Source organism: Acinonyx jubatus, chromosome D4 (genome assembly GCF_027475565.1).
Source record: "Acinonyx jubatus isolate Ajub_Pintada_27869175 chromosome D4, VMU_Ajub_asm_v1.0, whole genome shotgun sequence".
Lineage (NCBI taxonomy): Eukaryota > Metazoa > Chordata > Mammalia > Carnivora > Felidae > Acinonyx > Acinonyx jubatus.
Window position 1 is genome coordinate 30,537,632 of NC_069391.1, and position 26,638 is coordinate 30,564,269.

The following is a 26,638-nucleotide window of genomic DNA, read 5'->3' on the forward strand; positions in this document are numbered from 1 at the left end:
TTAAAAGGCAGAAAAGCCCCCCCCCAACATTAAAAAAAACACAAACTCTCATTATCATAACTAAATTCTTACAGCAACAATAGAAGAAAATGAAATCTCAGGTTTCAAAAAAGTGGTGTTATGTATATTATATTTAAATTGGAAATTTTAAAAAATGTATGCCAATCACATGAAAGCTTAGTTTGACATCCCTCTAGAATTTTTTTTTTTTTTTTTTAGTTTATTTTGAGAAAGAGAGAGCACACACACAAGTGAGCAGGGTAGGGGCTGAAAGAGGGAGAGAGAGAATTCCATGCAGGCTTCACACAGTCAGCACAGAGTCTGATGTGGGGCTCGAACTCATGAATCCGAGATCATGACCTGATCTGAAATCAAGGGCTGGACACTCAACCAACTGAGCCACTCAGGCGCCCTGACATCCCTCTAGAAATTTGAATAAATTATCACTCACGAACTCTGGGTCTAAAATAAACTGGACATCAGACAGTAAAAATAAGCACAGTTTAAAATCAGACTCATGGCAAAAATACCATATTGTAGTTCTTTAATCAACTATTGCTTGTAGATACCAAGGATCGACTATAGTCCCCACCCGATCAAGGCTACCTCAAAGGATAATACACACAGGTAGTATCCAAACCTACTTACAATCGGTTCCTTCATTTCCTCATTCATTCATTCATTCATTCATTCCAAAAACACCCATTATAAGTAACTGGTGTATGACAAGACTGCTCTAGGTCCACAGGGAACTCATTTTCCAGACAGGTAATCCTCCCCAGGGCAGGAGCTATTGTCAGAGGCTAGGTCATAAATGGCTTTAACTGTCATGCAAATGAGCTTGAACTTTCAGTCTGGTGGAGTGTGTTAAACTGGAGAGAAACCTGATCCGGTTAATGTCTTTAGAAAATTCACTGGGTTAGCCCTCTGGAGGTTTGTTTAGAGTCCAAAGATTACACAGCCTAAGATTGAATAGGAGACTATTACCAGGTGAGAGATGCTGACTTTTATCTACGCTCCGCTGTCAAAATCAGGTGAGCAGAGTAAGGGGTCTGACTATTCAGATTCCAAATGTTAGTTCTGGATAATCAAAGTTTAGCTGTAATAAACATAGATTAGAATGTCTACTTTGGGACTTAACCCTGGATGGTCTCTGCTTTTGGGGTTTTTTCTCTTTTGTGAAATGGGAAGAATCCAAGATTAGGTGATGGTTAGAGGTTACCATGACAGAATTTCCAGTGTCGAGGGTGGTGAGCAACTGGAGATCCTTCTCGCTGCAGATGAAGAAGGACGCCAAAAGCGTTCAGGTAAGTTGTAGGCACTTCTTGGGACATGGTCTGCAGTGAGTCTTTAATGAAATGTTTATGGTGTTTTGGTAAAGTAACAGTTTCAATAAGGTTTTTCCTCACAACTCACAAAGATTCTTTTTTTAAATGCTTTTTTTTTTTTTTTTTTTTTGAGAGAGAGAGAGAGAGAGAGAGCACGAGAGCAGGGGAGGGGCAGAGAGAGAGGAGGGCATAGGATCCAAAGCAGGCTCTGGGCTGACAGCAGAGAGCCCGATGTAGGGCTCAAACGCAGGAACTGTGAGATCATGACCTGAGCCAAAGGCAGAAGCTCAACCGACTGAGCCACCCAGGCACCCCACAGCTCACAAAGATTCTTTGCTTTTTTTTTTTTTCAAAGATTCTTTGCTTGACCAAACTTAAGTCAGCCTCCTCAATCTTCTCCTAAACCCTTCTGTACACTTCCTTGTAAAATCCAGTGTTAGCAAGAATCTTGCTAAATTAGTTTGGCAAGAAACCCCACCCTCGATATCTGATCATCATGGCCTATTTTTAGCATGGATCCTGTCAAGTACCTTTAGCCAGAGTCACTCTTTGCACATGATGCTTCCTCTCAGTGATTTGCTATCCACCATTCCCTATCCTGTTTCTTGGCTATAAATTCCCATTTGCCCATGCTATGTTCAGAGTTGAGCTTAATTCCCTTCTGTAAGACTCCATGTCAGGGGGTCCCTGTACCTATCATCATGGCTCCCCTTGACGCCTTACCATCTTCAATAAGTGCCATTGAATAATTTTTTCTTTAACACACCCAAAGGGATGGATGAGTAAGAATCATAGCTGTGAACCTTAAAAGGATCTCTTAGAAGGATCTTCTATTGTGAGAGATGGAAGCTGTTGTCAGGGTTCTGGTTTCCATGTTGGGTGGTGATTTCAAGGGCATTTCTTATATTATTATTGTTGTTGATAGATAGAAGTCCTTATATAGACACATAATGGGAACTATGATTAATCTCTCTCTGTGACCCCCAAGTCCAAATTTTATAAAAACAAGAAGAAAATGAGAGAGAAAATGAAAGAGAAAAGAGAAACTCAGTCTTTCCTAGATTACCACTCTTCCTGCCTCTCCCTAGAATCTCTTGATTTATTACCTTTCATAAAATACCTTCATGGCTGTTCCGCTTTGGGTTTTAATCTGAAAAACTGACTCCCTGTTACTCTTGTATGTAGTTATTATTATCTATGCCTAATGATAATCACATAAAATAAAAATAAACACCCTTTAAACTACCATTCAACATGCAAATTAGAGTCTTTCTATATGATTTTAACAAATTGAGTATGAAACAACTTCAAATAATTGTGTGTTTCTCTTCATATTGGATGAAGTTTAATCACATATAATTTTTAAAAACCAAAATAACAACAACAACAAAAATGTGTTAACCTCTCATGTAAAAGTCTGGAAGTAGGAGGTCTGCGTCTGGTCCAGGAAACGGGAATAGCTTCCCAATCTCCTGTCTGTGACAGGTGCAACTGTCAGCCTGCACTCTGAGCGAGGAGCCTAAGTTGGGGATTGAACTCACGATCCTGAGATCGAGACCTGAGCTGAGACCAAAAGTCTGGATACTTAATCGACTGAGCCACCCAGGCACCCCCTGGGCATTCCTAATGACAGACTCCATGAGAGCATGACACACACCTCATTCTTATCTCATTCTCATCCATGGTGTTGGCACTGTCAGAACAGTACTTCAGTAAATACTGCTTGTAAAATGGAGGCTGACTGGATGCTCAGGGGGACAGATGGGCGTTCAGATAGATGGATACAAGATTCCATGGGAACTTAATATCTAGTACCAACTCTGCTGACATAAGAAGAAATCACATGAGCATTCATTGGCTTTACTGCCTTACCTTGTGACCACTGAATAGACGTTTCAGAGTAGGTGTCTGCAAACCAGACTAAGTATTTCAGGCTTTTGCATCGTAAGGTCTCTGCCACAACTATTCAACTCAGGATAGCAGCCATAGACACATGTAAATGAATGACCACGTGCCAGTAACACTGAAATTTGGATTTCATATAATTTTCACATGTCTCAAAATGTCCTTCTTTTTAACCATTCAGTATTATAAAAAAACCATTCTTAGTTTGTGGACTGCACAAAAACAGGCAGTGAGTTGTAGTTTGCTAACCCTCAGCCTACAAAGGCAAACTGACCCAGAATTAGAAGCACTAAGAAAGGTAATAAAACAATGAGGTGAAAACCCTGGGAGCTGGCTTTCACTTTTCTTTGGCTTTCCTTTTTCTTCCCCAGGATTACTCCACTTGCCTTTCCTCGGGTCCTCTTCCTCGGAATCGGTCTTCAACCAACGTGCACATTTTCTCATACCACAAGCGTTACATCATTCAGAACGGTTTTGCTTAAAATAGGTTACTGGAAGACTGAAAAACATTTGAGACCCAAAGTAATAGCTTTCTAATGAAGGGCTTTCGTGCACTGAGAGACATCATTTCCTTAATGTGAATAAATCTGTGTGCCCACGTGATGGAATATTATGTTGGCTTCTATTCCTCTCCCAAAAGAAACATGCTTCCTGTTTGCGAGACTTTGGGTAGCCCTGAGGGCAGGAACAGACTTACATACCTCTGCTTGAACAAGTAGTGATGACTTATCTGAGGGGAAAAAATATTCTGCAGTTCTCATTTGGAGACTGAGTTGGCTTGAGGCCTCACTGCTGTTTTTAAGAAGTGCTTAGACTTTAGGTAGTTTCATTCATGATAGGTGAATAAAATAAAAGTTACAATGTATGACAGATTACATTTTCAATTACCACTTAAATGGTCATTTATTATGTACTTAGTGAATACTTGGCTCTTCCACAGTAAACCCTAAGTTATCACCTTCAGCTCTCACCTAGTTATTTTTGGATCTTTTATTAAACCTCTGTGGCCTGTTAACTAAATGATTTCTGAGAGATGAAGCTCACAAATGACCTCTCTCAATGCATGAAAGCCCTTCATTAGTAATGATAGCCACTTTTCAGACATCTCTTTCATAATGCTCTTCTCCCTTTGCTCAGCTCTCTTTTATGTTCTGTGCAAAATTTTTAACCTTCTCATGTAAAAGAAGTTCTGGAAGTAGGCTTACCTCATTCTCATCTACGGTGTTGGCACGGTGTCAGAAGAGCTCTTCAATAAATATCAGCCAAAATTAAAGGTTGGGGATGGGTACTGAACCATCGAAGTCACTCCCGGAAGACTGACAGGTTAAGTGGAAAGAGCCACAGACCTAAATCCCATGCCTGGATAGGTGATCTAGTTTAGCCAAACCTTTCTGATTTTGAATAAATGTTTACAGTCTGGCTTTTGGAATTAGGAAAGGTTGTACTTTGCAATTCTTCTCAAATCTTCTGTCATTTGCAAATTGGGGATGATAATCTGTAACGTCCAGGGTGAAGTGAGATCTAGAGGAACGTTCACTAAGACGCCTGGGTGCAGTGGGGATTCGGGGCGGAAGTGGGGTGTCCGCTCTTATTTTCGTTATGGGTGAAACCAGTTCCTTCCAGCGGAGAAAATGCTTGCAAGCCCGCTGGGGCTGCGAACAGCGCAGAGACCTAATCCTTCCAGAATTTCAGTTTCCTTTGCCATGAGCCTGCTTTTCCCTTTCTGCCCATCAGTTGGCGCCTTTTGCCGTCCTTTTTCCCCCCCAAGCTGGTCGCTCCGCAGCTCGCAGGTCACATGGCCTGCCGGAGCGCGGGGACCCGGCGCGGGAGCTGCGCCGCGGGAGGAGGCGAGGCTCCGGCGCGCACCCGAACCGCGCGGCACCCGCTCCGCTCGGGCCTCAGGGTCGGGCGATGGCTCCTCAGTGGCGATGAGCCAGCCAGCCTAGGCGACACTGGAGGCGGCCCTCGGCGTACGCGGAGGACAGAGCTGACCGCCTCCACCGGGTAGGTTTGCACTGCGTGCGATATGCCCAGCCCCTCTGGCATCGCGGCCGGAGCGCGGGGATGAGGATTACCGGGGCCGCCGCTGGCGCGGGGAGAGCAGCGGCGGGGGCTTGCGCAGCTCGGGAGGGCCTGCGCCCCCGGCGGTGCGCTTTGAGCAGGCGAGCTTCGCCGCGGCCCGGCCCGGAGCTCTGGCCGCTTCCTGCCGGGGGACTGCGGGGACCCCAGAAGGGCTTCCTCCGCGCGGGCGGGGCCGGTGTCAGAGCAGGGATGAATGAGTGTCGCGGCGAGGGCATCTTTCCACCCTTCGCCTGCCTCGGCTGCGCCGCGAGGCCGACAGGAAGGCGCGAGCCGGGCGCGTGCCAACCCAGGTTAAGACCCAGGTCCTGGGAGCCCAGCCGGGCCGCACAGCCGAAGAGCGCATCGCCTAATGGCCGCGCGCTTGAGGCGAGGGTTCCTCCCGCGTCAGCCCTTCGGGCTAATCGGGCTCGCAGATTACGCGCTGCTGCGGCGTGGGGTTTCTGCGCAGCCGGGGACCGAGGAAGGACGACCCGGCAGAGGAAGGCGTCGCTCCCAGCTCCCGGAAAGACCGGCTGAAGGGAGCCACCTCCGCGATCGGAACCGTTAGCCTCGACCGACGAGTAGGGAAACTGAGGCCCAAACGTGGCGGGGACTGCCCAAGGTCGGCTGCAGGAACTAGATCCGGGACTGTGGTCTCCAGCTCCCATTCTCTTTCGGCGAGGAATAGAGAGGACCACCCCCCGGTAGTCGCATCATCCTCCTGGCCTCTGGGCGCGGGCGTTGCCGGTTCCGCACTGCGCCCTTGGTAGTCAGGGGCGAGAGCTCCTGCAGGGTGGGTGTGACCCTGGCATCCCCTGCTGGTCCCTTGCTGTCCCCGGGGGAACCGCAGAGCGACTCCAGTGATGATCTCACTATGCAGACCATTAGCAAAACCTGCAGGTTCAGTGTGTGCGTGTGCGTGCACGTGTATTTATTTCGCCAGGAGAACTGAACCTGGTAAGGCGATAGCTTTTTTAGGGGTGCATTTCTAGAGTGCACTGTACCAGGTACTTTAGGAGGCGACAAGAGAAAGCTATGTGTGTCTAACACCAATATTGAATCTTAAAAAAGGGTAAGTGTATTACAAAGCATCCAGGAAACAAAAATGTGAAGGAGAAAATAAAGATGACAAAACTTCATCTAGATTGTTGAGATTTTCTGGATGTCTTCTTAAAGGTTTCTCTGCATGCACACATCTAAACCAATAAGATGGACAAAAATAGTATCTTGTTTTAATTTGCATGTCTGAATCGCCCCCCCCTCCCCCGTCCCCGCAGTAAATACTTTTTCCTCTGTGTACTGGCCTTTTGCATCTGTGTAGGTGAACTGTCTTAATTCTTTTGCCCCCTTCCAACTTTTTTTTTAAAGTAATCTCTACACACAAGGTGGGGCTTGAACTCGCAACCCTGAGATCAGGAGTCACAGGCTCCCCTGACTGAGCCAGCTAGGCACCTCTCTTTTGCTTTCTTTTTCTTTTTCTTTTTTTTTTAATTTTTAAAAAAATTTAAATCTAAGTTAGTTAATGTATAACGTAATAATGATTTCAGGAGTAAAATTTAGTGATTCATCATTTACACATAACACCCAGTGCTCATCCCAAGTGTCCTCCTCAATGCACATCACCCCCATCCCCCCACCCAACACCCTGCCAGCAACTCTCAGTTTATTTCCTGTATTTAAGAGTCACTTATGGGTTGTCTCCCTCTCTGTTTTTATCTTATTTTTGTTTCCCTTCCCTTATGTTCATCTGTTTTGTATCTTAAATTCCACATATGAGTGAAATCATATTGTATTTGTCTTTGACTTATTTTGCTTAGCATAATTCTCTCTAGTACCATCCATGTTGCAAATGTCAAGATTTCATCCTTTCTGATCGCCAAGTAATATTCCATTGTATATATATATACACCCACATCTTCTTTATCCATTCATCAGTCGATGGACATTTAGGCTCTTTCCATACTTTGTTATTGTCGATAGTACTGCTATCAGCATTGGGGTGCATGTGCCCCTTCGCATCAGCACTCCTGTATCCTTTGGATAAATACCTAGTAGTGCAATTGCTGGGTCATAGGGTAGTTCTATTTTTAATTTTTTGAGGAACCTCCATCCTGTTTTCCAGAGTGGCTGCACCAGTTTACATTCCCACCAGCAGTGCAAACGAGTTCCTCTTTTTTCTGCATCCTCACCAACATCTTTTGTTGCCTGAGTTGTTAATTTTACCCTTTCTGACATGTGTGAGCTGGTATCTAATTGTGGTTTTGATTTGTATTTCCCTGATGATGAGTGATGTTGAACATTTTTTCATGTGTCGGTTGGCCATCTGGATGTCTTCCTGGGAGAAGTGTCTATTCATGTCTTTTGCCCATTTCTTCACTGGATTATTTGTTCTTTGGGTGTTGATTTTGATAAGTTCTTTAAAGATTTTGGATACTAATCCTTTATCTGATATGTTATTTGCAAATATCTTCTCCCATTTTGTCGGTTGTCTTTTAGTTTTGCTGATTGCTTCCTTTACCGTGCGGAAGATTTTTATCTTGATGAGGTCCCAGTAGTTCATTTTTGCTATTGTCTCCCTTGCCTCCGGAGACATGTCAAGTAAGAAGTTGCTGCGGCTGAGGTCAAAGAGGTTTTTGCCTGTTTTCTCCTCGAGGATTTTGATGGCTTCCTGTCTTATTTGGGTCTTCCATCCATTTGGGGTTTATTTTTGTGTATGGTATAAAAAAGTGGTCCAGGTTCATTCTTCTGCAAGTCACTGTCCAGTTTTCCCAGCACTACTTGCTGAAGAGACTGTCTTTATTCCATTGGATATTCTTTCCTGCTTTGTCAAAGATTAGTTGTCCATTTCTGGGTTCTCTGTTCTGTTCCATTGATCTGTGTGTCTGTTTTTGTGCCAGTACCATACTGTCTTGATCAGATTACAGCTTTGTAATACAGCTTGAAGTCCGGAATTGTGATGCCTCCAGCTTTGGTTTTCTTTTTCAGGATTACTTTGGCTATTCGGGGTCTTTTCTGGTTCCATGCAAATTTTAGGATTGTTTGTTCTAGCTCTGTGAAGAATGCTGGTGTTATTTTGATAGGGATTGAATATATAGATTGCTTTCGGTAGTGTCGACATTTTAACAATGATTTTTCTTCCAATCCATGAGCATGAAATGTTTTTCCACTTTTTGAGTCTTCTTCAATTTCTTTCATAAGCTTTCTATAGTTTTCAGTCTTTTGCTTTTCAATTGGAGTGTCTTTCTGTTCCTGACTTTTAAGCACTCTTTGCACATTACACATTAAAGTAGTAATTCTGTCATTTATGTTGCATAGTGTTTCCTAATCTGCCTAATGTCAGCTTTTCATCTTTGACCATATACAAGTTTAACTTTTTACTTAGTCATATATTTTTTCAATGGTTCTGCTTATGGACTTTGCTGTTAAGGTCCTTTCCTAAACCAAGTTTATGTAAATATACTTCTGTATTTTTCTTCAGGTACTTTTAAGCTTTTGTTTGACAGTATTAATATGAAATTTATTCTAGTTTAAGTTATAAAGTGGAGCACTAGTTTACTTTTCCTGCATAGTTAGCCAGTTGCTGCAAAGCTAGTAAATCCATTTTTCACCCCTGATTTAAATTGCTTCAAGTATGGCAGATTAAATTATTACATGTTGTATCTGTGTGGATTTCTGCATCTGTCTATTTATTTATCAGTACATTTTGGTGCCAGTGCCATGTTATTTTAATGACTGAAGTTTTATAGTAGGCTTTAAGGTCTGGTTAGACAGATTCTCTCTTATTACTCTGTATTATTTTCCTGGCTCTTAGGAAAATCAATTTTATTGAAGCATAGTTTACATGCAATAAAACACAGCATTTAAATGTGTATTTTGAAGAATGTTGTCAAATGTAACCACCATCACGATAAAAATTATGAAGCATCACATGACATTGATGTCATCACTGCACAGGGCTAATCTTTGATATATCCCCCCAATGTCCGTATATATGCCAGCAAAGTAAGCATTTCCTGGATGTTTTTATTAGTACGAATTCCAGAAAATCTTTAGAATACTTTCATCAAGTTAACTAACCTTTCCCTGCTCCACCAAAAGAAGCAAACAAAATTTTATTTGGATTTCTATTGGATTTTTGATAACAACGGCCCTCAGGGTATAAGGGCCCTGGCAGACATGTTCACCATCCCAGTCAGTGCACAAGACTCAGTATTTGTTGAATGAACGTTTAATAATTGCCATAAAGGTAGCACATGCTCTTACAGAAGTGTTGAAAGCAAAACAGGAGTCTTCCATACATTCATCTCCTACTAAATTATATTCCATATTAAAAATAGAATGACCATACTATGTACATTTTTTTTTTATAATTTGCATTGACATAATTTGCATTCTTTTCCCTTTAGAGACTTAAAATCTGCTCAGTTTGGTATAACAAGTTATCATAGACCGGGTGGTGTAAACAGCAGAAACATTTCTTTCTGAGCCTGAAAACCTGAGATCAGGGTGCCAGCATAGCTGGGTGCTGCTCAGGGCCCTCTTCCTGGTGTATGGATGCCACTTTCTCGCTGTTCTCACTGGCAGAGGGCAAAGAGAGGAAGAAAGCACACTCCCATTTCTTCTTTTTTTTTTCTTTAATTTTTATAATGTTTATTTCTTGAGAGAGAGAGAACGCAAAGGGGAGAGGGGCAGAGAGAGAGAGGGAGAGAATCCCTGCAGGCTCCACACTGTCAGCTCAGAGCCCAGCTCGGGGTTCAAACTGACAAACCATGCGATGAGCTGAAATCAAGAGTCAGAGGCCTAATGACTGAGCCACCCAGGCACCCTTCCCCATCTCTTTTTATAAGGGCACTAATCCCAGCATGAGAGTTCCACCACAAAGACCTAATTACCTCCCAGAGACCCCATATCCAAATACCATCACGTGAGGATTAGGGTTTTAATATAGGAATTTTGGGAGAACACATTCAGTCCATAGCAGAGACCTCGCCAAGACTTTGGCGTTAGTATGTTTGGCGTTAATGTTAGTATATTTAAAACTTTCTCTTCCTTTTTAATGGCTCCTTATCATCCCTTTGTATAATTATCTAGAAATATGTTCCCTGTTGCTGGGCCTTTTTTTTCCCTGCAGCTCCTCCTTCTTCCTTTCCTTCTTTCTCCTACCCTCCCCTCTCCCACTTCCTCCCCCCTCTTTATCTTTCTCTTTCATGCTGTTACAAACAAAACTGGCATGAACCTTCCTTTTCTATCTTTGATAGCATGTGTTGGGATTTCTGCAGGATAGATTCCTAGAAGTAGAACTTCTAGGTCAAGGGGGATGCATACATAAAATTTTTATAGATACCCGGCTCAACTTTCCTTCCAAAGGTTGCACAAATGTATTTGCAAGTGCCTGTTTGTTGAACTAGGCCACTCCCTCTTGAAGTAAATTGAATTGACCTTATGTTAAATGTAGAGACTAGTTCCGGAAAAAGAGAACTCTATCGCCTCTTTCATTAGTGAGGCTTTCCAGCTAAGAAAACATTATTTTTTTTCTCCACTTACTGGAGACTTTCTAAGTATCTTTCAGTAGAATTTTATAGTGTGTGTGTATATTCCACATATTTAAAAAAATTTCATCCTGGGTATTTTAGGGTTTTTAACCTCATTTTGACAGGGATCTTTTATCCCATTGATTAATTTGGTTATTATCTGATTAGGTGAAAGCAGTGTGTGTGTGTGTGTGTGTGTGTGTGTGTGTGTGTGTGTGTAATATTTTTACATATTAATTCTGTTATCAATCGCATTTTGAAACTCTTTTACCATTTCTAATTATTTGTCAGCTGATTTTCTTGGGTTTCCAATCTGTGCAGAAACAGTAGTGCATATTGGTTGAAGATGTGGGTTCTGGAACCTGACTGCCTGTGTTCGAGTATTTGAGTTTTGCCACCCACTGAAGAGCTTTGTTAACTTTGGGTACAAGTTAATTCTGCCTTAGTTTTTTGAGGTATAAAACAGGCTGAATAATAGTACTTCTCCTAAGCTTCTTTAAAAAAAAATTTTTTTTTAACATTCATTTTTGAGAGACAGAGTGTGAGAGGGGGAGGGGCAGAGACAGAGTGAGACACAGAATCCAAAGCAGGTTCTAGGCTCTGAGCTGTCAGCACAAAGCCCGATGCAGGGCTCAAACTCACAGACCGTGAGATCATAACCTGAGCTGAAGTCTAATGTTTAACCGACTGAGCCACCCAGGCACCCCTCTCATAAGCTTCTTATGAGGATCACTGAGATGCATAGAACAGTGTCTGGCACGTAATAAGTGCTCAGCAAACACGTACAAATAAGTTGATCTCTGCACATTATGTGGCCAGGCTCTTTGATACTCCCAATTTTATAGCTGAGGAATTGAGTCCCACAGAGGCCAAATGACTTGACTATGGGCATTTATTAGCTCAAAAACATTGAGCCTCTTCCATGCATAGAGTTCTGTGATGAGTCTACAAGGAATACCAAAGATAAATCAGACTGAATCCACTAACAAAGGATTTATAAGTCTAATTGATGCATAAGTCAGGGGCCATAAATAAAGCCATGGAAGGCAGCAGGCATTGGGGACAAAATATGGGCTTTGGAATTTTTCTTCTGTTTTAAGTTCTTGCTTTCAACTTGGTAGCATTTTTTTTTTTTCATGTAAATGAAATTAGTTCCACTGCTATTTGAGAGTTGCTATTTTGGTTAAATGAAATAGATGTAAGAGTCTACTACGGGACTTGGATATATAGCAGGAGCTTAATAAGTGGTAGCTATAAATAGATACAGTCTAAAGTAGAAAGTGACAAATGAAGGTTCTGGGGGGAACGTTTATGTAAAAGGCCCAAGCAGTTGAGAAACAAGAGATTATTTCTGGTTGGGGGAGATGACGGTTGGCTTTCAGAAGAGGTCTCCCCCCCTTTTTTTGGTTAAGATTATTTATTTTGAGAGAGAGAAAGAGCACAAGACAAGGAGGGGTGGAAAGAAGGAGAGACAGAATCCCAAGCAGGCTCCATACCATCAGCACAGAGCCCAATGTGGAGCTTGAACTCATGAATCGTGAGATCATGACCTGAACCAAGATCAAGAGTTGCACCCATAACTGAGTGAGCCACCCAGGCAGCCCAGAAGAGGTTCCTTTGGAGCTGATTCTTTTTTTTTTTTCTTGAGAGAGAGAGAGAGAGAGAGAGTCTGTACATGTGCATGAGCCAGGGAGTGGCAGAGGGAGAGAGAAAGCGAGAGAATCTCAAGCAGGCTCCACATCCAACGTGGAGCCCAACTTGGGGCTCTATCTCACAACTGTGAGGTCATGACCTGAACCAAAATCAAGAGCTGCCTCTGAGCTGATTCTTGATGGTTGAGTAGACTGTGTGAGGAGAAGAATAGAGTCTGGAGAGATAGCTGAAGCTGGATTTTGAAGAATCATGGTGAAGAATTTGGACTTCATTCTATAGTCATTGGGGAATCCTAGAACAGTTCTGCAGAAAAGAGTGCCATGTTCAGACCCATGCTTCAGAGCATCAGATGGATGCTGGTGATGTAACACATTACCATCATTTCTGCTATCTTTCTGACAAATGGCTTTCATAGCCAGTGTCTCATTTTGTCTTCACAGTGCCTCCATACATGAGATATTTTTAATTTTCCTATTTGACAGCAGCAAAATAGTCTCAGAGAGATCAAATGATTTCTTTACAAATGGACCTAATTAGCGAGTGTTGGGACCAGACCTGCACCCAGATCTTATGGCTTTGAATCTGTTGGTCTTTCTGGAAGTCATAGGCCTAGTTAGGAGGCTGTTGCTGGTAGCCAGCCTGGAGGTGATGATGAGTAGCGAGGGTGAGGCAATGCAGAAAGGCATGGCTGTGGGAGCGGAGGAGAGAAGAGAGGTGTACAAGAGGCCATATGGGTAGCATTGCTGGGATTTGCAAGTGACTGGCTAGGAGCGAGAAGTCAGAACATACTGGTCTTTTGGACCCAAGGTGCCTGGGGGTATGGTGGTGCCATTCATGCGTGAGGGCTGACTTGGGAAACAGTCCTCTTGACTGCTTATCTCTTCAGGCTAAGCCTGGTATACTGCCTCACATACCCCTGTGACCCCTTCAACTTAATTTTCAGAAGCTGCCATAAAATGTAACTTGTCATTGTTGCTCCATTTATTCATTCTAGCCCTATTTTACGTTCATTTCTTGGTGTCTTTGTCTTTTACTATCTTTTCTGAGCCCTCCATCCCAGACATGGTAACAGGCATAGTCCAATTTACAAAATGGTTGTGTTTCAAAGTGCACTAGAAAGGCCTAGATAAGAATTCAGGAATCATTACGCCATAGTATCCAGGCTGTAATGGTGTCATTGTTTCCAGGCCACCTCACAGATGCAGGTCAGTCCACAACATCACTGGAGCATGGTCCTGAGCCGGTGATGCTGTAGGTGACTATGGAATTCTGGAAGAAGACAATCGGGGTGATAATGTAGACATGGTCCTCCTTCTGCCCCACCCCCACGATTGGGCTGGGAGTAGAGAGCTCCTTCCCTTGAACTACCAATTCAAAATCCTTTGTTTTAAGGTAAGTTATCTTAAAACCAAATCAGTAAAGTGAAATAAATTATAGGTGGCCTTGGACACCCGACCCCACCGTGCAGCAATTGGTTAAATCCTTTAAGAAGATGCTTTAAATAGCAAACAGAACGTAGTCTTGAATGCCTACCTCCATGTGGTTGGATTTTAGGCAGACCAGTCATCTGATTATTAAAGGATCTGTTCCCACCTCCTATGGTCCAAGATGGGTGGACTAGATTGTATTATTGTTCAAGATATTTTCTTCTTTTCTTTTCTTTTTTTTTTTGAGAGAGTGCATGTGTGCAAGTGAGGGAGGGACAGAGGGAGAGAGAGAGAATTCTAAACCAGCTGTACACTCAGGATGGAGTCTGATGTGGGGCTCGATCCCACGACCCTAGGATATCAAGAGTCCGATGCTCAACCAGCTGAGCCACCCAGGCACCCCTGTTCAAGGTATTTTCTGCCCCTTACTGGAGAGACATATCTTTCCCTAATCATTGGTTTCAGGCTTGGCCATATGTCTTTCGGTACCCCTTCTTGCAGGAAAATTACATAACTGTTGTGTTGAACTTAAGAGTTGTTATGTAACTTGCTCTGGTCAGTGAAATGTAGGTGGACATGATGTGTGTCATTTTTGAGCCGTAGCTTTGAGAGCCAGGTTGTGGTTCACTGTCTGTTTCTTTCTCCTCCGCCACAACACCAGCAATGTCCAGAAAAGAGGCAGTTCCATCTACCGGGGGCCTGGAGTGCAAATGACAGGGAGCAGAGTCTCAACTGATCCGTAATGGCCAAGTAACATGAGCAAGAATTAAGCCTCTTTCTTATAAAACCCGGAGATTTAGGGGTCATTACCGTAGTCTCTTTTGACTAATACTGAGTATAATGATATGGCAGCCAGATGCCTTATGAGCATTTTAGAAATGTCGCCTACTCTGAACAAATTGCTAGAACCTTTCTTTTTTCCTGAGGGCTTAGAAATTGGCCTGCTTCTTTTGCTTTCTATTGAACCTTCATTTTTCCTTCCTCTGCTCTCTGGGAGGAGTACATTTCCCTGCCCCGTGGCTTCAGCTAGTGCATGGTGAGTGGACTTAACGTGTGGCATGCTTAAGTGAGGCTGTAAGTGAACCTTCGTGTTTTGATTCTTGTGTATCTGCCATCCACCAAAAGAGCATGCCCAGATGGCTGTTTCTTCTGACACTGGACCTGGAACAAGAATTACATGAAACGACCTGATTCCGACCTGCGGTCTAGAGCTGAACCCAGCTGAACCACAGCTGTGCACAGATCCGCGAGCAAGAAATGCATGTCCTTATCGTAAGTTCTAAAGGTCTAGGCTGTTCCTCACCCCAGCTAAGAGCTTATCAATGTATGTGGGGACCATGTGTCCTCGGAAATGAGTCCTATTCCTTCCCTGAAGGTCAGGAGAAGAGCAGTCTCGCTACCATACTTTTTTAATTTATTTTTTTTTAATTTTTAATGTTTATTTTTGAGAGACAGAGAGAGAGCATGAGCGGGGAGGGGCAGAGAGAGAGGGAGACACTGAATCTGAAGCAGGCTCCAGGTTCTGAGCTGTCAGCAAAGAGCCCGACGTGGGGCTCGAGCTCACGGCCCGCGGGATCATGACCTGAGCCAAAGTTGGATGCTTAACCAACTGAGATACCCAGGTGCTCCTCACTACCATATTTTTAAAGCAAGGTATTTCTGAGATGTTAATGATTTTATTGACCCCAGAGGGGAAATTGCCTGGGATTAAAGGTCGTCTTTATGTCAGTACCCGGTGCCTCAGTTCCTGACCCAACTGCCAGAGGGAAGAGAGAGAAAATCAGGAGCCTAGGGTGGCAAGGGAAGGATATGGCCTGAGAGCAGCAGCACAGGGTGGCTTGGATAGAACAGACATCTCCTTAATTTCGCTGGCCCCACTTTAATAACAAAATCTAAGGGAAATCATCATGCTTGCTTGATAGCTTCAAGAAAGGCTTCTCCCCTTCTATCCACCTGCCACATACAAGCCTCTTTTGTACAGAAGTGTTGAAGGCAGCCCCACAACCACACCAGGACCCTCAGCAAGATCCTAGAAAATAAAGCAGGAAACCTCAGGCCTGGAAGGACTTGGATTTAAGAGTGTGCTGTCAATCAGTTTGCTCACTAAGTAAATACTTGTGGACTTATATATGAGCAAGTACACTTATGTATACTTCCCACAAATGGTAGTGTGCTATACATACTTTCTGTGTCTTCTGTAACTGAAAAAATATCTTACAGTTTTTCCATATCTGTGCATAAAGAGTTTGCTTTTTGTAACTTTTTTTTTTGATGAGAACACTTAAGTTCTTCTCTTTTAGCAAATTTCAATTATACAATACTGTATTATCAACTGTAGTTACCAAGTTATGCATTAGATCCTCAGACTTTGTTTATTGTACTTTTTTTAAAGAGCTTATTCACCTTAGGGGTCGCTGGGTGGCCCAGTTGGTTGAGCATATGACTCTTTTTTTTTTTTCGAGCATATGACTTGATTTTGGCTCAGGTCATGATCTCACTGTTCGTGAGTTCAGACCCCACATGGGACTCCTCGAGATTCTCTCTCTCTCTCTCTCTCTCTCTGCCCCTCCCCCAAAATAAATAAACTTAAAAAAAAAAAAGACCTTGTAAGTAAAAGTTTATACCCTTTGACCAACCTCTCCCTATCTCCGCACCGGACCCCTTAGCACCTGATAACCATCTTTCTTTCTTTCTTTTTTTTTAAATGTTTTTTTTTTTTTTTTTTTTTTTTGAGAGAGAGAGAGAGGGAGAGACAGAGCTCAAGCAGGGGAGGGGCAGAGAGAGAGGGAGACACCAAATCTGAAGCAGGCTCCAGGCTCTGAGCTGTCAGCAAAGAGACTGATGTGGGGCTCAAACTCACAAACTATGAGATCATGACCTGAGCTGAAGTCAGATGCTTAACCGACTGAGCCACCCAGGCACCCCATGATAACCACCTTTCTATTCTGTGTTAGGTTCCACATTAGATGATACCATGCAATATTTGTCTTTCTCTGTCTTATTTCACTTAGCATAATGCCCTCCATATTCATCCATGTTGTCACAAATGGTAGCATTTCCTTTTTTTCTTTAAAGGCTGAATAATATTCCATTTCATAGATATACCACATATTCTTTATCCATTAATCCATCAGTGGACATTTGGGTTGTTTCCATATCTTGGCTATTGTGAATAACGCTGCAATGCCAGATACCTCTTCAAGATAATGATTTTCTTTCCTCTGGATATATACCCAGATGTGGAATTGCTGGATCATTTGGTAGTTTATTTTTAATTTCTTGAGGAAGCTCCATATTGTTTTTACATAGTGGCCATAGCAGTTAATGTTCCAGCCAACAGTATACAAGGGTTCCCTTTCTCTACATCCATGCTAGCATTTGTTATCTCTTGCCTTGTTGATGGTAGACATCTCAGTAGGTGTGAGGTGATATATTATTGTGGTTTTGATTTGTTTCTATGATGATTGGTGATGTTGAGCACCTTTCCGAGCACCCCGTTGACTGTTTATATGTCTTCCTTGGAAAAATGTCTATTCAGGTCCTCCTTTGCTCAATTTTAAATAAGTGAATTATTATTATTATTACTGTTGCTATTGAGTTGTATGAATTTTTATATATTTTGAATATTAACTCCTTGTCTAATATGTGGCTTACAAATATTTTCTTCTGTTTTATAAGTTGCCTTTTCATTTTATTGATGGTTTCCTTTGCTGTGTGAAGGCTTTTTAGCTTGATGTAGTCTCACTTGTTTATTTTTGCTTTTGTTGCCTGTGCTTTTGGTGATAAATCCAAAATCATTGCCAACACCAGTGTCAAGAAGCTTATTCCTGGGGTGCCTGGCTCAGTCGGTTAAGTGTCCGACTTCGGCTCAGGTAATGATCTTACAGTTTGTGAGTTCAAGCTCTGCATCAAGCTCTCTTCTGTCAAAGAGATTGCTTCAGATCCTCTGTCCCCCTCTCTCTTCCTTCCTTGCATGCATGCTCTCTCTCTCTCTCAAAAATAAATAAACATTTAAAAAAAAAAAGAAGCTTATTTCCTATGTTTTCTTATAGGAGTTTACAGTTTCAGGCGTTCTGTTCAAGTCTTTAATATATTTTGAATTGATTTTTGTGAGTGGTCTAAGATAGGGATCCAGCTTTTTGCATACGGCTATCCACTTTTCCCAGCACCATTTATTTATTTATTTATTTATTTAATGTTTATTTATTATCATTTATTCTGAGAGAGAGTGTGTGTGCACGCGTGCAGGGGAAGGGCAGAGAGCGAGGGAGAGAGAATCCCAAGCAGTGAAGAACCAGACACGGGGCTTGATCTCATGAACCGTGAGATCATGACCTGAGCTGAAAACATGAGTCAGATGCTCAACCGACTGAACCCCCAATTGTCCCCCAGCACCATTTATTAAAGAGATTATCCTTTACCCATTCTATACTCTTTGCTTGTTTGTCATAAATTAATTGGCCATCTGTGCAAAGGTTAATTCTGGGATCTCTATCCTGTTCCATTGGTCTGTATGTCTGTTTATGCCAGTACCATATCTTTTTGATACAGCTTTGTAATACAGTTTGACGACAGGAAGTGTGATGCCTCCAGCTTTATTCTTCTTGCACTAAATTGCTTTGGCTATTCAAGGTCTTTTGTAGTTCCATACTAATTTTAGGATTGTTTTTTCTATTTCTGTGGAAAATGCCATTGGAATTTTAATAGATATTGCATTGAATCTGTAGATCATTTTGGGTAATATGGACATTTTAACAATATTAATTCTTCTACTCCATGACCACAGAATATCTTTCCATTTATTTGTATCATTTTCAGTTCTTTCAATAATGTCTTATAGTTTTCAGTATACAGATCTTTCACCTCTTTGGTTAAATTTATTCGTAAGTATTTTATTCTTTGATGCTCTTGTAAATGGGGTTGTTTTCTTAATTTCTCCTTGTTAGTGTATAGATACGCCACTGATGTTTGTACATTGATCTCAGATCCTGCAACTTTACCAAGTTCATTTATTGGTTCCCACAGTTTTTTGAGTGTTGGGGGGCTGTTAGAGCCAGGTGATCCAGAGGCGCATCCCTAAGGTTATTGCCACAAAAGCTGGGGCACCAGACCTATGTACAAGTGCCTTTCAGAGAGATACTGGCGATCTGGTGTTATCATTGGAGGGGCCCATGGAAGAAGGTGGGAAAAGTGCCTATGAGCTCCCCTGGGCTCTGCACAGAATCTCAGCCAGCTCCTAGATATGTGCTAAGTTAGAAGCTGGACCCTCTGGCAGGTGCTTATAAAGTATGCACTCCAAACCTTTCCAGGGAAAAACTGGGGGATAGGCGTTTTTTGCCTGCTTCCTCCATGATGAGCCCTGGAGGGGACAGAAGTGGCAAGTGCCCATGAACTCACTAAGAACTGCTTCTTTCTTTACTATGGTCCTGTTGGTCCCCTGGATGAAAGCCCAGTTGGCATTTAGAGCTAGATGTTTTGGGTGCCCATCCTTCAGGTGGGAGTCCTAAAATTTGGAGTGCTAGATATGTGTGTGCTCCAAACCCTTTACTTCTCAGAAAGAAGCTGTGAATTGGGAGTTCCCTCCAGATTGTATGGTGCTGTACTGGGGGTGGGGTTTATCGCTGGTGTGTGTTTCAGCCTTTCCTACCTGATTCAACGTGGGTATTATCTCATTTTCCCTATGTGTAGGAGTTGCTCAGCTAGTTTCTGGATTTCTCTCACAGGGAATTTCTCACGGTGTAGCTGTACATTTAATGCATCCATGGAAGGAGAGAAGTGCAGGAGCCTTCTATGTTGCCATCTCGGTCTCTTCCAAGTTTGCTTACTTTTAATGGGTACTTTGTATTCCATTTTTTGGATGTACGATAATGTATTTGACTCACTCTCAACCGATGGGCACTTGGCGCTATTTTGCTATTACAGATGATTCTGCAAGTCATTTCTCACATATGAGAATATATACCTAGGAAGGAACATTAGAAATGGAATTGCTGAAGGTGCCCCGGTGCCACAATTGGTTAGCGCACGGCACTTACACAGAAATGGAATTGCTGAGTCGTTCGTGGTTTTCTTAGATAGTCCCAGATTACTTCTATGGAGGTCGTGCTGATTTATACTCCCATTAGCAAAATATGTAAGTGCCAATTTGGTAGGTCGTCCTTTGCATGGGCCAGGGACAGCTCCCCTAAGGAGATTGTACTAAAGGATGAGAAAAAGCAATCTGTATGAGGAAGCAGGGAAGGGGGTGGACCAAAATGTTCCAGGGTGAGGGAGCTGTGGGAGCAAAGGCCAGGAGTTGGGTAAAAACATAGCATAGTCAATGTTCTGAAAGATCAGTGTATCTAGAGCTTTCCTTCCAATTGGCGACACGTGGCTGTTGATTACTTGAAATGTGACCAGTCTGAATTGAAATCTGCTGTAAATGTAAAAGATACACTGGATTTCAACGACTTAGTACAAAAAAAAAAGAACATAAAACACCTCATTAATAATTTTTTCATATTGGTTTCATGTACTGTGTTTAAAATATACTATTAAAATTAATTTCATCTGTTTCTTTATAATATTTTACTCTGGCTGCTGGAAGATTTTATTGTACTTTTTAATTTTTTTTAAACATTTATTCATTTTTGAGAGACAGACATGAGCGGGGGAGGGGCAGAGAGAGAAGGAGACACAGAATCCCAAGCAGGCTCCAGGCTCTGAGCTGTCAGCACAGAGCCCAATGTGAGGCCCAAACTCACAAACCTGATCCTGAACCCACAAACCCACGATCATGACCTGAGTCAAAGTCAGACGCTTAACCGACTGAGCCACCCAGACGCCCCAAGGAAGATTTTTAAATACATGTGTGACTCGAATTATATTTCTATTGGACTATGCTAGTCTAGAATAAGAATTGGTAAACTACGAGCTGCTGGCCAGATTTGGCTTACAGCTTGTTTTTATGTGGCTGGAGCACTAAAAATAGTTTTTATATTTTTAAAGCGTTTTCAAAACGAAAAAGCCTAAGAAGACTGTGCAACAGAGATAGTATGTGGCCCACAATATCTGCAATATTTACTGTCTAGCCCTTTACAGAAAAATGTTGCCAACCTCTAGTTTTGAGCAACTTGAGAAAGGGATGGTAGAACGAGATGACAGAGAAGACAGAGTAGGGCACAGTCCAGATCATACAGGGTCTTGTGGACTATGATAAGACATTTGGATTTTATTAACAGAGCAATGGAAAGCTACAGAAGGGTTCTAAGCAGGAGAGTGATATGATCAGGTTTATATTTTAATGTTTATTTTATTTTTGAGAGAGAGAGAGAGAGAGAGCAGGGGAGGGGCAGGGGGCGGGCAGAGGGTCAGAAGCAGGCCCAGTGCTGTCAGCACGGAGCCCAATGCGGGGCTCAAACTCAAAATCACGAGATCATGACCGGAGCCGAAGTCGGATGCTTAACCAGCTGAGTCACCCAGGCATCCCCGGATTTATATATTTAAATGATAACTGTGTGCATGTACACACACACACACACACAATCTTTAAACATCCCTCCCCTGGGACTTATCTGGACTAGAGTGTCACATTCTTGCTTTACCAGAAACTGTCACTGGAAGAGAGTGTTGAAGGAGTATGGAGAGTGATTTCACACCAAACACAGAGCTTGCACAGTCATCATAATCACATTTTCATCTTTGCACTCATGATGTGCCTGGCATTCTCCAAGCTGCATGCCTTATCTTGTATTTTGTTCCTTCTTCTAAGTGGGTACGGCTCTCTTGGGTAATAGCAAGAGTAGGGAGGACAAGGTGAGCAGGAAGCCACTGGAATGACTCCATTCCCCAGCAGGAGTGTAAGCCCAATCCAACTTCAGTTCTTGGCTTCTACTAGGAGTGATATGAAACTGGTGAGGCCATATGGACGTGCACCTACATCATTTATTAACTCCATTGGCCTGAGCCGTTCCAGGGGGAAGCAACCAGTCTTGTGTACTCGGAACATTCACACACCAGCAGGGTTGCATAGAATGCAAACCTCTCCCTGCCATTTCCCTCTTCAGGTACTATCCGGATCTCTTCCTAGTACTGGGGTAGTCTGTCTCACCTCTGGGATCTCACAGTATAATCTGCTTCTGATGCTGACATGGGACTTCCTTGAATTACTATGTCATGGTCCTATAGAGAGAGGTGTGGTATTCTACACAACCCTAGTGGGCTGGAAGGTAACTGCTGTAATAAACGAGTCCAAAAATTATTAGTGACTAGACACAGTGGTTTACGTCTTACCTCCCACATAGCCCCCTCTAGACTGGGAGGCTGCTCCGAGATGAGCAGTGGGAGGGACCTCTGTTCTATGCAATCATTCAGGAGCTCAGGCTCCTGCCGTCTGGTGGCTCCACCTCCTCCAGATCCACGAAACCTGTCCAGTAGGTTGGCAAATGGAGAATGAGAAAGTCGAGAAGGCACATCCACTGTCAACTACCTTGGCCCAGAAGCCACACCTATCATTGGCTCACATTTTCCTGGCAGGTCCTAGTCAACATGACCTCACCTGGAAGATGATGGACTAGGGAATGTGGTCTTTCTGTGTGCCCAGGAAGGGAGGAACACGGATATGGCAGCACTGAGCCCTGCAGCACAGCCTCATGTGGTACCTGGTCAGGTACCACACAAGATAACTCACAAGCTGGGGAGTTTCTTCCAAATGTGTGCACGCTTTATTATGCTTCTGACATAAGGGGCTTAGGTTTACTGTCTAGTCTTTAGGCACTGCTTACTGCCTCTTTTACCATTCTGTCCTTCCTCTTTCTTTAGGTGTCATCTGTGCTGAGGTGGGCCTGCGTTCCAGGATGGTTTGTTCTTGGGACCAGACCTGACCAGAAGTTGACCCCATGAGCACGTCAGCCCCTCCAGCTGCCATGCTCCTCCGGAGGCTGAGGCGGCTCTCCTGGGGCAGCACTGCTGTCCAGCTCTTGATCTTAACAGTGGTGACGTTCGGCTTGCTGGCCCCCCTGGCCTGTCACCGCCTTCTGCACTCTTATTTCTATCTGCGCCATTGGCATCTGAACCAAATGAGTCAAGAGTTCCTGCAGCAAAGTTTGAAAGAGGGTGAAGCTGCCCTCCACTATTTTGAGGAGCTGCCCTCTGCCAACGGCTCAGTGCCCATCGTCTGGCAGGCCACCCCCCGCCCCTGGCTGGTCATCACCATCATCACCGTCGACAGGCAACCTGGCTTCCACTACGTCTTGCAGGTGGTGTCCCAGTTCCACCGGCTTCTTCAACAGTGTGGCCCCCAATGCGAGGGCCACCAACTCTTCCTGTGCAACGTGGAGCGTAGTGTAAGCCATTTCGATGCCAAGCTGCTGTCTAAGTACGTCCCCGTGGCCAACCGCTATGAGGGCACCGAGGATGATTATGGCGATGACCCTTCAACCAACTCATTTGAGAAGGAGAAGCAGGACTATGTCTATTGCCTGGAATCCTCCCTGCAGACCTACAACCCAGACTACGTCTTGATGGTAGAAGATGATGCTGTTCCAGAAGAGCAGATCTTCCCAGTCCTGGAGCACCTTCTGCGGGCTCGCTTCTCCGAGTCACACCTCAGAGATGCCCTCTATCTGAAGCTCTATCACCCCGAGAGGCTCCAGCACTACATCAACCCTGAGCCCATGCGGATCCTGGAGTGGGTCGGTGTGGGCATGTTGCTGGGGCCCCTGCTAACCTGGATATACATGCGGTTTGCCAGCCGTCCGGGGTTCAGCTGGCCTGTCATGCTCTTCTTCTCCCTATACAGCATGGGTCTCGTGGAGCTGGTGGGCCGGCACTATTTCCTGGAACTGCGGCGGCTGAGTCCTTCCCTGTATAGCGTGGTCCCTGCCTCTCAGTGTTGCACCCCAGCCATGCTTTTCCCTGCCCCTGCGGCCCGCCGGACCCTCACCTACCTGTCTCAGGTGTACTGCCACAAGGGCTTTGGCAAGGATATGGCACTCTACTCACTGTTGAGGGCCAAGGGGGAGCGGGCCTACGTGGTGGAGCCCAACCTCGTGAAGCACATTGGGCTCTTCTCCAGCCTCCGGTACAACTTTCATCCCAGTCTGCTCTAGTGTTCCAAGAAATGCCTTTCTGAAATTGGCCATTCTTGGCGATTCCGATATCGAGCTCTTTCTTTGGACGTGGTTGCTTGCAGTCATTTCATTGTTTAAGGTTGTTAGGGATCTAGGCACTGAGGCAGCTGAGAACATACACATCAAGAACCCTGGCTTTGGTAACTCCAGCAGGATCAGATGTTGGCCCTGAGTCGGGACCCCTCTCCCTCCACACAGCCATACTGCCTCATGCAGTCTGACCCACCCACCGAGGGGGCATTTACATACCAGTTCTATTCTCCAACTGTTTTCAGCAATGCTTTGTGATAGAGCTGGTGACTGCCAAAAAAAGTGTGCATAAAGATAGGACTGTTTTAGGATTTTAAAGGTAGAATTTGGTGAAAGGTGAGATCCTTTTGAATTGATTTCTTTCTTTCCAGGCATGAGAATGTGTGTCCAAAGAGGCAGGACCATGTTGCTAGGTTCCATTTGTTTCTTTGACCTGGTGTAATAAAAGCCAGTAAAATCCATTGCAAGGCCTGGCGACTTGGAGGCAGGTGATCACGTTTCTGTTTCCTGGTGTTTTATCCCCCACACATCTGTAGTGTACTGCTAGTCAATACCGCTAGTGAGAACTTTAAGTCACAGCAAGATCTACAGGCACCTTCTGGATCATCAAAACCAGATTTCTTATGTTCAGTAGTGATTCAGTATTGAATATTCCTGTCATATTCTGATTCTTTGAAAATTGGACATTGCCGAATGATATAAAATGGGTGAGCTCACTAATAGCGTATCCTTTTCCCTTATTTTTCTGGCTAACCATTCACCCTCACTTTTTTCTTCTTCTGGATATCATGGTGTAAGAGAAAGAAAAAATGTAGACTGTGAAGTCAGAAGGCCTGAATTTTTATTTCAGATCTCTGCCATGCCCTAGTGATGTGAACTTGGGCAAGTTATGACCACTCTGAGTCTTAGTTTTTTCACCTGTAAAACGGGGATGGTGATACCTACCTTTTAAAGTTGCCTTGAGGATTAAATGACAGAATGTATGTAAAACACCTAGCAAGTGCTTATCCCATAGAAGGCACTTGACGAACACTAGTTCTTTTCCTAGAATAAGCATATGAAATTCAAGTGTATTTTGGATAAAGATATTAGTGATACTGTTTAAAGTGTGCAGTAGGGCGTAGGGCTTCCACATGGGGAGCAGTCATTCTGGACCAAACTACTAGAATAAAAGCTGACTTGGCATTGTGACTTGTGAAGAAGGTGTAGCTCAGCTTTCATCTGGCGCCTCTTCCAACCAAGCCAAAAATAATTGTTCATTTAAATGGGAAATGGTCTGAGACTCCTCTTGAGTTTATTCCAAGACTAGCATCTGAAAATTACTTTTCTCCAAAGTTCCACGTAGATGTCCTCGGACAATATTTATCAAGCCAGTGGCCAACAAGTCCCTTTGTGAGGATGTGTGTCTACATTGGATTTCAAGTGTGTTGTGTGGATCATTTGTTTCGGTGCCATGCCTTCTTTTGCTTTTTAAATTTCCGGTAAGCTTCCATTTGGAGAACCCCTCAAGAGCACTGAGGCAGTACATGGGGGTTCCACACCACATTTTGCAGGTGGACAAACCGAGACCAAGGGATACGAAACAACTTCTCTGGGTTCACACGGCTGGACAGCAGCAGAGCCAGGATGGGAACGTAGCTCCTCTGAGTTCCTGCACTTTTTTCTTAACCACATTCATTTTATAAATATCTATGTAGTCAAATTCTCTTTTGTAGAATCTGATTGTAACCTGGACTGAAAAAATGTCTCTGTAAGCTAACATGGTAGACCCTCATTGTCCCGTTGGTCTTGGGGAACAAACAGGCATAAGTATGTGTTGTGTTGTTATCGTGAGATGTTACATGTCCCTCAGGAATGTCCAAAGTGAGCAGAGCTACTAGATGACTTATCAAGATGTTCAGACTCTACCGCTAAATTCATCTTCTCTCAGTGACTGGTTTATCCCCGTGTTCAGGAACAGAACTGCCTTCAACCTACAACTCATTAGCATTTGTTCCATTAACAAATGGATCTCCTCATGAATGTTTTGTGCACAACGACAGGAGAGTCCAATCTAAGCTAGCCAGGCAGAAGATAGGGAATCATTGCTGGTTTATATTTTTGCTCTTTCTGATTCAGTTGTCTACCGCATGCAGACATCCCCTCCCTTGACTCCTGGATGGCTAAAGCCATTTTTGCCTTGTCTCATTTCTCTGCCTACACAAAGAAACCTTCCCCCATAGATCTTAACTAGAGTCTACCGTCCTTGGACATTTTCTGCAGATGCAGGCTCTGTTCTGCCATTTTGTCCCCACCCGCATCTAGCTCTCCCTCATACCTAGAGTCCATTTTTTGTATGTTGTCCTTCATTAGGACAGTTGACAGCTTTACACCAAAGCTGAAGTCTCATTTAATCCTAAGCAAGGGGGCTAGAGGAGAACTAAAGTCGCCTTCCCATAACAAAGGACATAGGTCACCGGGAGGATGAAGGTCTCTAACAGAACCTGCTCACCTTTCAGGGTTTAAATTATGGTCAGGCCTAAGAAGCTCCCTATTGCGACTGAGTGTATTTGCATAGACATATCAGTTCCAATAAAAGCAGCTGTTCCACTGAG

At 43.6% G+C, this 26,638-nt stretch overlaps 1 protein-coding gene across 4 annotated transcripts; it reads left to right on the plus strand.

Moving 5' to 3' along the window:
* Positions 1–849: 849 nt before the first annotated feature.
* PGAP4 (post-GPI attachment to proteins GalNAc transferase 4) lies at positions 850–26,638 on the plus strand. Of its 4 annotated transcripts, XM_027039566.2 has the most exons (3): positions 5,101–5,237; positions 15,031–15,177; positions 22,705–26,638. In XM_027039566.2, the coding sequence occupies exon 3, from the start codon at positions 22,782–22,784 to the stop codon at positions 23,991–23,993; it is 1,212 nt and encodes a 403-aa protein (XP_026895367.1). In that variant the 5' UTR covers positions 5,101–5,237; positions 15,031–15,177; positions 22,705–22,781; the 3' UTR covers positions 23,994–26,638. The 4 variants fall into 4 exon arrangements, with proteins under 4 accessions (XP_053060840.1, XP_053060839.1, XP_026895366.1 ...); XM_053204865.1 differs by lacking the exons at positions 5,101–5,237; positions 15,031–15,177 and adding an exon at positions 850–1,034; XM_053204864.1 differs by lacking the exons at positions 5,101–5,237; positions 15,031–15,177 and adding an exon at positions 1,060–1,307.